This window comes from Cloeon dipterum, chromosome 1 (genome assembly GCF_949628265.1).
Source record: "Cloeon dipterum chromosome 1, ieCloDipt1.1, whole genome shotgun sequence".
Classification (NCBI taxonomy): Eukaryota; Metazoa; Arthropoda; class Insecta; order Ephemeroptera; family Baetidae; genus Cloeon; species Cloeon dipterum.
Genome location: NC_088786.1, coordinates 20,841,247 through 20,854,302, shown reverse-complemented (window position 1 = coordinate 20,854,302; position 13,056 = coordinate 20,841,247). Strand labels below are relative to the sequence as shown.

Below are 13,056 nucleotides of genomic sequence, written 5' to 3'. Positions count from 1 at the left end.
ATATTTAGGGGCAAAAAAGCGCAGTCGTCTCGTCTCTCTTTTTATTTTACTTTTATTACTGAGTGTCCCGACGACAGATTGCACCAGTCTGTTGCTGCTGAGATTTTTTTAGTCGCGAATAGGTGAAGCTTTTTAAAAATTCGGTTCTGGCTTTCTGATAAACCATTTTTGTGCTGCAAAGGGGGCAAAGAAAAATTAAAAATATTTTGAAGAATCGAAAGGAAAATTAAATTTCTAGATGGAATGAGATTTTTTCCAAGTTTGTGCAGCCAGAATATTGATATTTATGGATTGGAAAAATTGTCTGAATGGAATGAAAGGGATTTTTTTAAATTGGGAAATGTAATTTTCTTTTATGAACATGAAAATTGATTGTGAAAATCCCTGCAAAAGGTGAAGATCAATACAAACGCTGGTTAAAAATGGTCCTTTTGCGTTTTATTGTATTTGATTCAAAAGAACTAATTTGGGCTCTTTAAATACTGACGTGAAAAAATTCTGGAAATTGAAATTTCAATCGCATAATTGGAGTGTAGCGTTTTGTTTTTAATCGAATTAATCACACTATCCGCCCTTTTGCCAAACCCCAAGTTAAATACTTGTAACAGATTTCTTAAGCCTTTTATGAGAGAAAATGAGTAGATTTACGAAAGTGAATTTGCTCAATCGTTTTCTGTTTGACAGAAACGAAAATTTACTCAGTATTAATTGTCGAATCATCCAAGCTTTTCTTGAGTATCGGACTGGAATTATTTTCAGGTGACTTGGTGTATTTGGGCGAGAGCGAGTGCGTCGGTGTCGGTCGATGCTTTGGGCCGCTTTTTCACACTCGCTGTGTTTGCTTGTTCAGCATCAGCGAGATAAATTAGTGCGTCGCACGCGGTTAGAACTTCCTCCCACTGTATCACTTCTCGCGCTTACAACAATAAACACCGAAATTCACTGCACCGAAAGACGAGCTCCTAATTCAGACTGATATTTATGCTCACACTCACCGATCGCCTGAATCAAAACTCAATCTGTCGAGTCTGCTTTTAACATCCCTAAATCAATGAAGAACTACTAAGAAGCTAATTTATATAACACAATAGTTTGTCTAACATTTTTTATTGCACGTTGGGCAATTAATAGAAAAGAAACAAATATTTTTCTAGTCTTCAACCTACTCTCCGAAATTGGGGGTTGCAAAGCTTGATTTCTTTCTTGATGTTTTAATTATTTTTCCCGTTTCTGTTAATTTCCACAGAGGCTAATCTTTCGCATTACAGGCCAAAAATAGATAACATTTTGCATTTTTGGCCAAAGCGAGAAGTGGTTGATGGAGTATGTTTGAGGAATTGAACAAAGTTTACTTCTTCAATGTACAAGGGTTAAATTTAAGATGATTCCAAATTTGTTGAAAAATGGTTTGTCAATGGATGATATTTTCGCTTAATTACGTTTTTTCTCGTCGCGATATACCCAAATGCGTTCGATTTATGAGGAAAATTTCTCTTCTGGCAAAATAAATTATGATTTCCTAACAATGAGTGCTCGCCGCTTGATTAGCTTGTTAACTTTTAAGCCGATTTTCTTAAATTTGACCGCTACCGTGGGGATACTTTAACCTTTCCAGTTTCCACCAATTTTCAGTGTTTCAAGTAGCGGCAAAAAATTATTTTTACATTTTTCAGTTCTGCATTCCTCCTTACTTTTTTACCAAGGATAAATTTCCCATTGAATAAGGTTTTTTTCGTCACGTACGAGTATCAATTTAGCTTTGATTGCATTTTACCGCGCCAGATGGGAGGCTGAAAATACAGTTAAATCGCGGCTGGCACGCGACTTCAAAGTCAAAGGCAAACAAACCACGGCGTGCATTCGTACATTTTATGAGCGAGCGAGAAAGCAATAAAAGCATTTATTTATTCACAGGGTAAACAGATGACGAGTAAAAAGCGAGCAACTTCTAATTTTTTTTCTCTTTATTGCCGATCAAAATTAAAATTACAAAAATATTTACATACAACGGAACGTTTACGGAAACAATTAAGCATACATGTCTTCTCGGTCGGCGCCAACGCCGTCGCCTTCTTCTAGAGAGGAGAAGTTGAGGAAGTGCGCCGGCCTGTGCACCTCGTGGTAGAACTCCTTTGGGTTGGCCAGCTGCAGCTCGTACTTCATATTCGGGTCGTGCCGCACGCCCATGAAGTTGTAGTTCCAAGAGCCCTGCGTAGGCACCATGAAGAAGCCCAGGAACCTGAGGAAAAATTAGAAACCCTTGTTTATTCAGGATCAATCCAGTTTTTTGCCCGCTTTTTTATAGGGTCATGGATATGACAAGTTATAAAATAAATGTATGTCTTGAGAAAAAGTTTGAACGTTTTAACCACTTAAAATTTTACCTTTAGCCCACGGAATTATTTTAATTGTGTTAAAATAATATATGACTACAAAGAAAAAACCCCGAATTATTCTGATATTTGGCTGGTCTTCCAGCGGCAATATCATCAAATCAAATGGGTTTGAATTAAATTTTAGCAACCACCTTATTTTACCTGTCTGAAAGGAGCATCTGGACCTTCTCGTAGTGGCTGGGGAGGTATCCCTTGGGGTTGTTGCCCTTGTCGGTGTTCTGACGGCCCCACTCGTAGCCGCTGGGCGTCAGTTTGTAGGCAGTGAGAGAGCACGAGCCAGGGGTGAAGCTGCACGTGATCACGACCGTCTTCTCACCGTCCCAAGTCGAGTTCTCGGCCATCACCCTGGCGTGCGTGCTGATGTCCTGCGGCGACAACTGCGGCAGTTCGTTTGGCTGCGTGTGCATCCAGCCGAGGGGCTCCATCTCCTTGAGGTATGGGTGGTCCGGCAGCTGGTTTGGCAGGTGGATGGTTTGGTGCGTGCCCCATTGCGGTGGCATCACAATGCACCGAATCTCCTTCACCTGCGGGTTGTCCGCTGGGCTCACTCCGTACAGGTACCCTGAGATCTGGAAATAGAGGAGATAAAAGATTTAATTTAGGGAAACCAAATCACTCTAGACAAGTCAAGTGAAGATAATTATACCATTGCAATTATTGCTCTTAATTAAGTTTTTATTGAAGATTTAAAAACCTGTTCTAGTTTTTAACTCTTCAAATAACCATTGAAAACTTAATAAGTTATAAATAAACAGTAAACCCGGGTGGGACATTTTAAATATTTTCAAAACGTGAAAAACGACCTACGGATCTCTCATTAAACAGTCTAAAATCAAAATTTCAGCTAATTTGAACAAACACTGTATTTTTAAATCAATTTTGAAATTTAGGGCCCTTTTCTTCAAATCTCCAAAAGTTGCTAAAATTGACAAATCGAAAAATTTCCACCACTGTACAAGTTCACGTTGGGAAAGGCAGCATGAATTCAATAGTTTCACCAATAACTAAAGCGTAGAATCGTGCGAGCGTCCATATCAGGTAAAAATCAATCAACACTAACAATTTTCAAGCTCTCACCTGTGCCCTGAGATCGGAGATGGTGACAAACTTCTTGAGCACGTTCTTGGGCAGGATGTAAGTGTAGCCAGTCTCCTTGATGTCGTCTGAGGAAACGTAGATGTGGTTGGTGCGCAAATGCAGGTTGGTGGCTGAAATGGCCCTGACGCGCCACTCCGTCTTGGAGCTGAATGTCTGCGTCTCGTAGTTGGACGTGGTTGTCGTTACGATTTCGTCACCGTGCTTGTTGACCGTGCGCGTCGTGGTTGCAGTCAACTGCGACTGTTCCTTTGTCTGCTTCTCGATCTCGGCAATCTGTTGCCGCTGTGCCGAGGGCGCGCTGATCTCCATACCCAGGATGATGTCGCGGATCTCAGACTGCGTCAGGGACGCCACATTTACGCTGGAAATTGATAATTCGGTTGCTGATTACTCACATTTATAGGAAATCTGAAAATCTAATGTGAAGTGTGAATAATTTTATTTGCACAAAAGAGTACAATAGAAATTGTGTAAATTAAAAAAAACAGGCGTTAAAAAATGGTTAAACTCACAATCGATAAAAATTAGCCATTCCTCACAGTTTGTTTTTACAAAATTAATAGTGGATGGCATAGCAACAGGCGTCTATTTGTGAAAAAGGCTGACTTTCAGTTCTGTGCAACAATTGCAGAGGTAAAAAAATTCAGCATAAATATTTTTATATGACAAATCATAAAAGGTTGCTTTTTCATTCTTTCAAAAGAGGGGATAAATCATCATAATTTTTACATTTGAATTTGGAGCTAAAGGAAACAGAACAAATTAACAGAACGAGAGCGGGAAACTTACTTGTTCTTTTTGCCGTAATCAGCGAGGATGAGGTCCTTGAGCTGCACCTCAACCTTGATCCATTCATCGTCGGTGAGTGTTGGCCAAATGTGGTGCGGCTCGGTGATGGTCGTCTTGTCCGGCTTCAGGATCACCTTTGTCCTCTCAGTGTTCACGTGAAGAGCACGTAGGATCAAGATCAACCGTGAGAACGCCTGAAAACAGTTCCAACATTGAAATAAGCAATCATTTAATAAATAAAGGTGAGGGAAAATTAGCGATAAACCACAACGGACGGGTATTTACATTTTGGATTGTTGCCAAAACCCATTACTCGGGCTGTAGATGTTAGACGTTTATTTCGCCGAAATTGTCAAGAATTTTTAGGAACCTTAACCTTTCAACCATTACTGACCGTGTATGAAGAGATGGTCTTGAGCCAGTCGTCATAGAGATTGAACAGGACCATCTGCGGCTCAGTGGCCTTAAGGATGAGGTCGCCGAATTTCTCGACCTTGAGGCAGGCCTGGAAGGGCAGCTGCAGCTCGGAGCCCTTGATGACGATGTTGGGGAAGTCGAGTAGATGCACCTCGAGGGGGTCAAGCATACCCTTTCTGGTGACGATGATCTGCTTGGGCTGTTCTTCAACAGGCAGCGAGCGGATGAGGGCGGCCACTTCCTCAGCAGTCTTCCACTTGGCCAACTGGCCAAGACGCTTCTGGCCGGCCCACACGGACGTGTGGATGATCTTGAGGAAGAGCTGGCCAGTACGCGGGTTGAAGATGAAGATGGCGCCGTTGATGGGCTTAGTGGTGAGGTTGCCCTCGAACGTCTTGTGGATGGTGACGCGGTAGACGTTGGTGTCGTCGACAAACCAGATGATCTGGTTGGAGAAGAGCTCACCGTAGTTCTGCGACGAGAGGTATGGCTCGGTCGGCTCGGACGAGTACAGCTGCAGCGCCTTCCTGATGCGCTCCCTCAGCACATACAGGGCCGGATTGGCCTTCATGATCTTGGCCATGGCCTGCTGGATGAGCGGCTTGCAGCCAGGGAACCAGCTGCCGTAGGCGCTGTGCAGGTTGTACGCCAGGTCGATAGCGATCAGCACGCCCGTGGGCGACGGGTAGATGGACATGTTGTCCGTCGTATAGTCAAGGAACTTGGCACGGGCGTAGCGCTCTATGTCGTGCGAGTCATAGTCTCCCCAGCGCAGCTGCACGTCAATCCAGTACTTCTGCGTCGTCGTGTTGTCCATTGTGTCTTTTGAATCGGCCAAAAGCGACGGGCGCGATACGTTCCACTTGTAAGCGGCAAACAGCAGGATGTCGGCGCACGATGAGTTCATCTTGTACGATTTACGAGGGTGAATCGTCTCCTTCTGCACGGTCTCAATCTCAAGGGCGTCCAACTCCTGGTCAAACACCTGACACAAGTCCATCACCACCGACTCGTGGATCTTCTGCCACAAGTGAGCACGGAAGATCTGAATCAACGAGATCTTCAGCGTCGGGATCTTGCCATGCATGAAAATTCCAGTCAGATCGAGCTGCACCTGGAAACCGACGTACACGTTGGCCCTGTTGATCGTGGGCGACCACCACAGCGTGAACCGACGGTTCGGAATCTGGTTCAGACCCGATCGCTGCGCGTTTGTCAGCTTCTTGTACTTCATCGACTCTTCAAAGCCGCTCGCCTTTTCCCAGAACAGACCTTCCCAAGTGGGGAAGTAGGTGCCCTTGAAGAGCGTGTGCTCAAGGATGCCCTCCACGCCACCAAGCGCCTGGATCATGTCCGTGCGGTAGTTGTTCAGGTTCCACAGCTTGCCGTCGTGACGCTGATGCGTCCACCAGAACGGATTCTGCTTCAGCACCTGCATGACAGCAAAAAAAGATACATATTACTCTCCAGAAAAAGGAATGAAAACTTGCTTCTGGTAAAATTTGAATTTTTCAGGCTTATTGTCAATTGATGAATGCATGATTTTATTGCGTACCTGGTACTGCTTGAACTCAGTACGGATTCGCCAGCCCTTGTCATAGGCGAGCGTGTGTCTGTCCTTCTGGAAGAGGGTGTTAATGCGCGGGATGCCGCGGTCCCAACTGTCCTCAAGGTCCTCGAGTGTGAGACGACGGTTCTGCGCGTTCGCTTCTTGCCGCTTGAGCGCGTACTCGGCCCAGACGCGCTGAGAGTCGATGAACTCTGACTCCCAGGGCTGGATGTAGCGGTACAGGTTGGGAATGAGCTGGTCCTCGTCGTGGCTCATACCTGAGCGGAAGTGAGTGATACCCACGTCCGTTTGCTTGGACCATCGCAAGTCAGACTGCGGAATCAACACATGGCCCATGGACAACATGCCCAGACCTCCCAACTCCTTGGGAGTGTAGAAGACGACAGGCGGGAAACGCGACGGCATCTTTGAGTTGAGGCCAATCTTGATACGAGTTTGGATCTTGTTCTCGCACTTGACCAACAGGTCCAGCAACTCCTGTGTGTTGACTACAGCCTCGCGGAAATAGGTCATCAGGCCGATCAACGCCGTGTTCCACTTGTTCACGATTTTGGTGAACGTGGTCGAGCCGGACGCCATCAGAATCTGCCTCACGCGGTTGTGGAAACGCTGCAGGCTCTCATCGTCCACACGAAGGAAACACTGCGCTGTACGCTCCTTGGTCACCTCATTCTGCAGGTTCCACACACCGTCGCGGTGGGTGAACTCTTCATGCGTCGTTCGGCACTGCAAAAGGGAAAAAACATATAACGTGAATAACAATTGAAATTAAAGTTCCATGTAATAAATTGAAAAAAAATTGAAAAATAAAATATCACACGCTTTTAAATGGTACAGCTGAATATTTTTGGTATAAAAATTGTATAACTGATTTAGATTTACGATTAAATAAAAATTCACAGCTGGATTAAACATAACAAACGTACCTTAGGCAGAATGCGGCACTCAAAGCCTCCCATATTGAACAGCAGGTTGGGGTTGTCCTTGGAGTAGACGCTGACGAAACTGCTCTCCCATTGGACAGTGGTCACTGAGCGCGGCAGCCTGTTCTTGATGTCCCAGAAAACAGCACGACCTCTATAAGAGAAAAAAATAAGACAATCATTTTTGTTAAGTCGGGAAATAATTAATACGCACAAGTTGACGTCGTGCTTCATGAGTCGCATCCTGGCATCCCTGGGCCAGCACTTTTTGTTGTTGTAACCCACAATGTTCTCATTGTTAGGGTCAGGGTGCTCCGTCAGATATCTTTGTATCAGATCACGAGCCTCCTCGGCCGAAAATCTGCAGAAAATAATGTCAAATATTAAACAAAATAAATATAAAACACATTTTAAATTGAGCTTAAGATTTTTCCTAATTGGTGGCTATTTATGAATTTTTAAAAAGATATGAATTAACCTGAGAAAGATGTGGATTCTGTCGACGTATCTGCAGTAGAGGCGGATGGGGTGGGCAGCCTCAGTGGCCACGTCTTGGAAGGTGAGAAAGTCGTTGGGCATCTGTGGCGGGCCAGCCATTTCAGAGGCACGCTGAAGGCCAAGGACAAGCAAATCCAGCACAAGCCCATAGTACTGCACAACGAACGAGGCAAATTGCAGACCGCGAATGATGCCATAGCTGTTGGTGTGGTTCATGTCCTTGTAGTTGATGACCACGTTATTCTTGGCGGTCATGTAATCAGCAATGTTGTGGTCGACGATGAGACGCAGCAGTCGGTTAAGCAGGGTCAGATCGATTTTCTCGTACATCTTCTCAAATCGTGACTCAAGCAGCACGTTGCACTCGCCCTCGTTCACATCCCACACGTCCTGCAGGTTATTGACGCCCTGGCACCACTTGTAGACGAGCAGTGGCGGCGGCTCAGTATCAGAGGGCTTGATCCACGGCGGGAAGAGGCGTCTTTTATCCGCCTCATACCACAAGTACTGATCCAAGTAGGCATCAGTGATCTTCTCAAGCGGCTCGACGTCATAGACCGGAATCAGGTGGCTGTACAGGTCCATGAACTCAATGCCAGTCTCTTTAAAGGCGCGCTGGGTGAGCAGGTGACGCTTAATACGCGACAACGCCTCGTGAGGGTTGTCGTAAGCCTGCTCAATCAGGCCGAGTTCCTCACGCTGGCTCTGGTTGAGCCTCGACTTAACGCTGTACGCCTCCTTCAGTCGCTCAAGCGCCAGGATCAGCAGCTTGGTGTCATGCTTGTAGGAGAGCGGAGGGAAGGGAATGGGCGCAAAACGACGCGACTCAAGCCAGTGCACGGTCGTCGTGTAAATGGCCACCGCCTCTTCGGGCGAAATGTAAGGACCGTCCTTAAGGTAATTGTGCTGCCGCTCCTGTTCCGCCTTGAGATACAGACGCGTCAGTCGGCCTAGATTCTTCTTACACACAGTCTTGTCGACGGTGGCACCGCGCCGGATACGCTCGCGGTTGTAGTGCGCCGTGTTGGTCCACCAGTCAGCCTTCATCTTAACGTAGCGCAGAATCATGTTCTCAATCGGCGTAGGTAAACCTGGCACCTTCCACGGGATGTTTGCCTTCCAGCAACGCCACGCTTCTGACAAGTGCTGCAGGATCGTGCGCGCCTTGTTCTGCTTGATACCTTCAGGCATCATGTCAACAATATCGTGCATCACCTGAAACAGGTCAACCATAAAATTCACTCAGTTCCCTTTAGAGGGAAAAATAAAATGGCATTAAAGTGTTAAAATACAGAGTTTTTAATTCATTAATTTATATTAAGTTTCTATTTATTTAATGCCACCCTAAAATATTTATACATTTTTTGCGCGCCCTTCCCGGTCCTCGGACAGGGATAATATGAGCAAAAAAAAATATAATAAAAAATAAATTAAAATAATTCTCTAATACTGCCGTATTTAATTATTAGCTTTCGTTTTTGTTAAATGCTTTCATTTTCAAGGCATTCAAATTGAGATTGATTTTGTAAAGAAATGAAACGATTCTTACAGAAGCCCTGAGCTCAAGGTCGAAGTGGCTCTCAACTCGCTGCTTGGTGACAGTCTTAGCGACACCCTTGGAGTGACGGCCCTCGAACTGACGGGACAGCAGGTTACCAAGCCAGCGTTCAAGCAAAGGCGTGATGCCACGCATGAAGAAGAGCCACACACGCCAACCTGGCGCCCAGATGCCGCAGCCAGGACCCTTGCCTACGGGACCCTGAAAAAAAGGCAAAATCATGATGCAATTTCAGAACTGGCTGTGGAAGATGGTGATAGATAATCTTAATTATTCAACGGATGTTTTTTGTATCGTAGAAATATTGAAAATTTTATATTTCTGAGAGAATAGCTTAATTCAATCTCTCTGCTATATAGTTTTATATCACTTAATTTTACTGAAAATAAAATTATATATAATGTAATTACGGTGTTGAAGCGGTAGTAGATGATGTGCTTGAGATCTTTGCACATGCGAATCTGTCGCATCAGCTTGTATTTGTAACGATACATGCCGGTCAGTTGACCAACGTGTGCGAAGATGTACTGAAGGCCGTCAGACAATTGAAAGGCGTCCACGTTGTTCAGTCTGTACTGAACATGCGAGTCCACTATCAACTTGGTCAGTCGCAGGATTTCTCTGCACAAGTGGAATGCTGCAGCCAAACAATTGAGATAATTACAAAAGAAATAGCTTATGGGAGCATGAAGTACCATTTCCGAAACGCGACTTCTTTCTCTCCTTGGTGGTCAGAGTTTTGACTGGCTTCAAATTGAAGTTGTAGTCAAGATGAAGATAATTCAAGTTCTTTCGGTGGATCAGCAAGTTGAGCATGTTGTAACCCTGTCTGCAGACCTGCAGGCCCGCCTCCACCCAGTCAAGGGTCGTCGTCTGGAAGAACTTCGTGGCCTTGAACGAGCGGAACAGGTACCTGGAACAGATTCAGTTAGAAATTGAATGTAATCTAAAGAGTGGCAGGTAAAACCTCTTCTTCTGTGGCTTAGGTGGGCGGTGCTTGAGTGCATTTAGCACGTAGTACTTGAGCAGCTTCTGGTAGCTGACGCGCACCTTGACTGGCTGTCCAGGAGGGCAATGTTCGCGGTACCACGACTTGACCAGCGGCACGTCAATGGCGCGTCTCGTGCGGCCTGAACGCATGTTAAACGGCCGCGGCGCCCACAGCAGTGAGATGCCGTTTGCCGTGTGGTCTGAAAAAAGCGGTGTCTCTTGCAGGAACGGCTGCACAAACTCTGGCAGCTCAAACTCCTCCTCATCATCAGGAATCAGCTCCACCACCTGCAACCATGAGAGTCGCACTTATAAAAAAAAACTAATTCACTTCATCTCAATTTGAAGATTTTTATGTTGTAGAGGAAGCTCAGTATGCGCTTTTTCCGGTCTGGATAAACGTGGCCCTGACCTAACTGAAGGATCTGGAGCCGCGTTTATCTGGTCCGTCGGCCCACATGTCTGGCCGATTTCAGGACCCCTGCGCGTATCATCATTGCAAAAATATTACCAAGTTAATATATTTATACAAAAATTAACAGAGGGATCAAGATATGTATGACGTTACACCACATCTTAAGCTCACCTTGACTGCATTTCGGTGTGAGATTGGGTTGATGAGCGGATCAAAGTAAAAGGCGGGCAAGTCAGGATCCTCGGTTTTGATATAAACCACGTTGGGAGTGTGGTACCAAGGCATGTGTACGAAGTGTGGCATGTTGTTGTACAGATAGGGAAACGCAATCCGGTACTCAGTACGGACCGGCTGTCGAATGATGATTTTGTTGATGTCATTGAACTCGTTCCAGTCCTCATCCCTGATAAAATCAAAATTTATTGACTTTAAAATTAAGTTTAACTGTGTAAAACGCACTGGGTGCTGGCGTCCTTGATGAGAGGCTCAAACTTGGGTCCGCCTGGAATGGCCATGTTGAGGGCTTTAGCCGTGAAAAATGACTTCAAGTCAAACAGGTAGAAGTAATTGTTGTCGACCAGATCTGTCAGCAGCTGATTAGCCAGCCTGTATAAGCAGGCCATCTGGGGCAACGATAGGTTCCACTTCCGGTATGTTGAGCCGTTGACGTACCTGAAGTAATTTTTTAGTCTGATTATTCTTGATAAAGATTTCTTCATTCTAAATCTCAATAATTTCTGTTTCCCAAACTAAACGCTGTCTTTAAAATCCGAGAAGGAATGCTTACTTTGTGCCGACCAAAGCTTTGTGGTCATAAAACCACTCAGCTATTGCGCCATCTTCCTCAGAGTCCAACTCAATTTGGATCGCCTCGAGCGGCTCCACGTCCAGCACGTTGTCAGCGTAATCGAGCGGCGGCTCCTCATCATCAAAGGGAGGAAAACGCATTCTCTTGAAATGCCGTCTGTCTCGCTTTTCTCTCCTCATCATAATCCACATAGTGCTAAAATAAAATTATTTTGCCATCAAACAAGAAAATAAAATTTTGATTTACATACCCCCACTGAGCAATATAGACCGGCTCGATGGTCCACGGGATTTCATTGACAAAGGTGATGGCGCCAGTAATATGGTACAACGCTTTCACATCCCGGATTTGCTCCCAGGGCATGGGCATATTTTCAAGCAGCTTCATGACAGCGTGCGGCATGTACTTAAGTGCCCTGAAAAAATACACCAGCCAATGCATGAAGCGCCGCTCAGACACCTTAGGGAGTGATAGGGACGACACTCACCCCAAATAGACGCGCTTGTCATGTCTGTATTTCCTGCTGCTCATGTCACCGTGGTCCCTGATGATCTTGCGCAGGTGCTCCGGAGGCATGTCCTCTTTCTGCGCGTCCACAAAACCAAACTTGCGCTTCTCCGCGAACCTTTTGGACTGCAATTGTTGCCATTTTTGGGCTATGAACAAATTAATTAAAATTATTAACTTTCTCGGCGTCTTCCGTTTGCTAATGAACCTTTTTCCTGCAGTTTTTCCTCGGAGATAAAGTCAGCCTTCTGCGGCTGAGGCTGACCCGATGATTGGGCCATCATTTGTGCCTGGGCCGCAGCGTGGGCCACCTGGGCCTGCATCTGGGCTTGCTGAGCGGCCTGTGCGTGTGCCGCCTGGGCCGCCGCGGCCATCTGCACTTGTTGCTGGGCCATCATGGCCCACGGGTTCGGCCCCAATAGATGATACGGCGGGAGCCCGGCCATTCTGTAAATTTGTCAAATGTTATTACTTTTTTCCTAAAAAACAGTCAAGCCGGTTGTATTAGCCAAAAATGCACACGCCGGATACCAAGATGGCGCGCGCATCCTAAACAAAGCTCTTTTACGTACTTTTCTCAAATAACTTGCACTCTGTTGTAAGTCTAATTAATCGCTTGCATCCCTGATTTAATAATTTTTCTACTGATGCAGGTTTTTGACTGAAAATTATGTGACTAATGCGTTGGGTCTGATTATTCAGGTTTGTTGGTAAATGCTTATTACGCTTATTACCTCCAAACCGCTCCAAACTCTTAGCGCACTGTCAGTCAGAATCAGGTCAGAATGGCCAACATGAGCATAAGCTCATACTCAAAAGCTGACTGCTATTACGACTATTACGTAACTGGTTTAAGCTTGTCTTTTTAATGTTAATAAATCACCAGTTGAGTTTTTAATTTCATGAACTCTTTTAAAAAATTCCAGGTGAATCATTCTGTTTAAAGCTCATTCAAAACTTTGAATTTTTGATAAAAGTAACACATGAACACAGATCGAAAGTATAACAATAGCTCCTTGATTCAATTTTACTAATTTTAGCCGGCAAACTGCACGTTTTTCATGAAATGTGTACAGCTGCAAAATAA

The 13,056-nt window shown here is 45.2% G+C and overlaps 1 protein-coding gene across 1 annotated transcript; it reads right to left on the bottom strand.

The window, feature by feature from the left end:
• Window positions 1–1,946: 1,946 nt before the first annotated feature.
• Window positions 1,947–12,703, bottom strand: Prp8 (pre-mRNA processing factor 8). Its single transcript, XM_065476204.1, has 20 exons — window positions 12,542–12,703; window positions 12,178–12,416; window positions 11,950–12,118; window positions 11,713–11,877; window positions 11,442–11,657; window positions 11,114–11,326; window positions 10,826–11,057; window positions 10,217–10,527; window positions 9,945–10,162; window positions 9,660–9,886; window positions 9,241–9,450; window positions 7,672–8,906; window positions 7,408–7,554; window positions 7,197–7,347; window positions 6,256–6,996; window positions 4,678–6,132; window positions 4,284–4,477; window positions 3,474–3,855; window positions 2,538–2,965; window positions 1,947–2,239 (listed from the first exon to the last, which is right to left on the bottom strand). The coding sequence occupies exons 2-20, from the start codon at window positions 12,413–12,415 to the stop codon at window positions 2,029–2,031; spliced, it is 7,143 nt and encodes a 2,380-aa protein (XP_065332276.1). The 5' UTR covers window position 12,416; window positions 12,542–12,703; the 3' UTR covers window positions 1,947–2,028.
• Window positions 12,704–13,056: the final 353 nt, after the last annotated feature.

Coding starts and splice junctions, on each gene's coding strand:
- Prp8 (XM_065476204.1), bottom strand. CDS start 12,415: ATGGCCGGGCTCCCGCCGTATCATCTATTGGGGCCGAACCCGTGGGCC. Junction 6,133..6,255: donor CTGAGTTCAAGCAGTACCAG/GTACGCAATAAA, acceptor GCTGTCATGCAG/GTGCTGAAGCAGAATCCGTT. Junction 2,966..3,473: donor TCTCCGATCTCAGGGCACAG/GTGAGAGCTTGA, acceptor CTCTATTTCCAG/ATCTCAGGGTACCTGTACGG.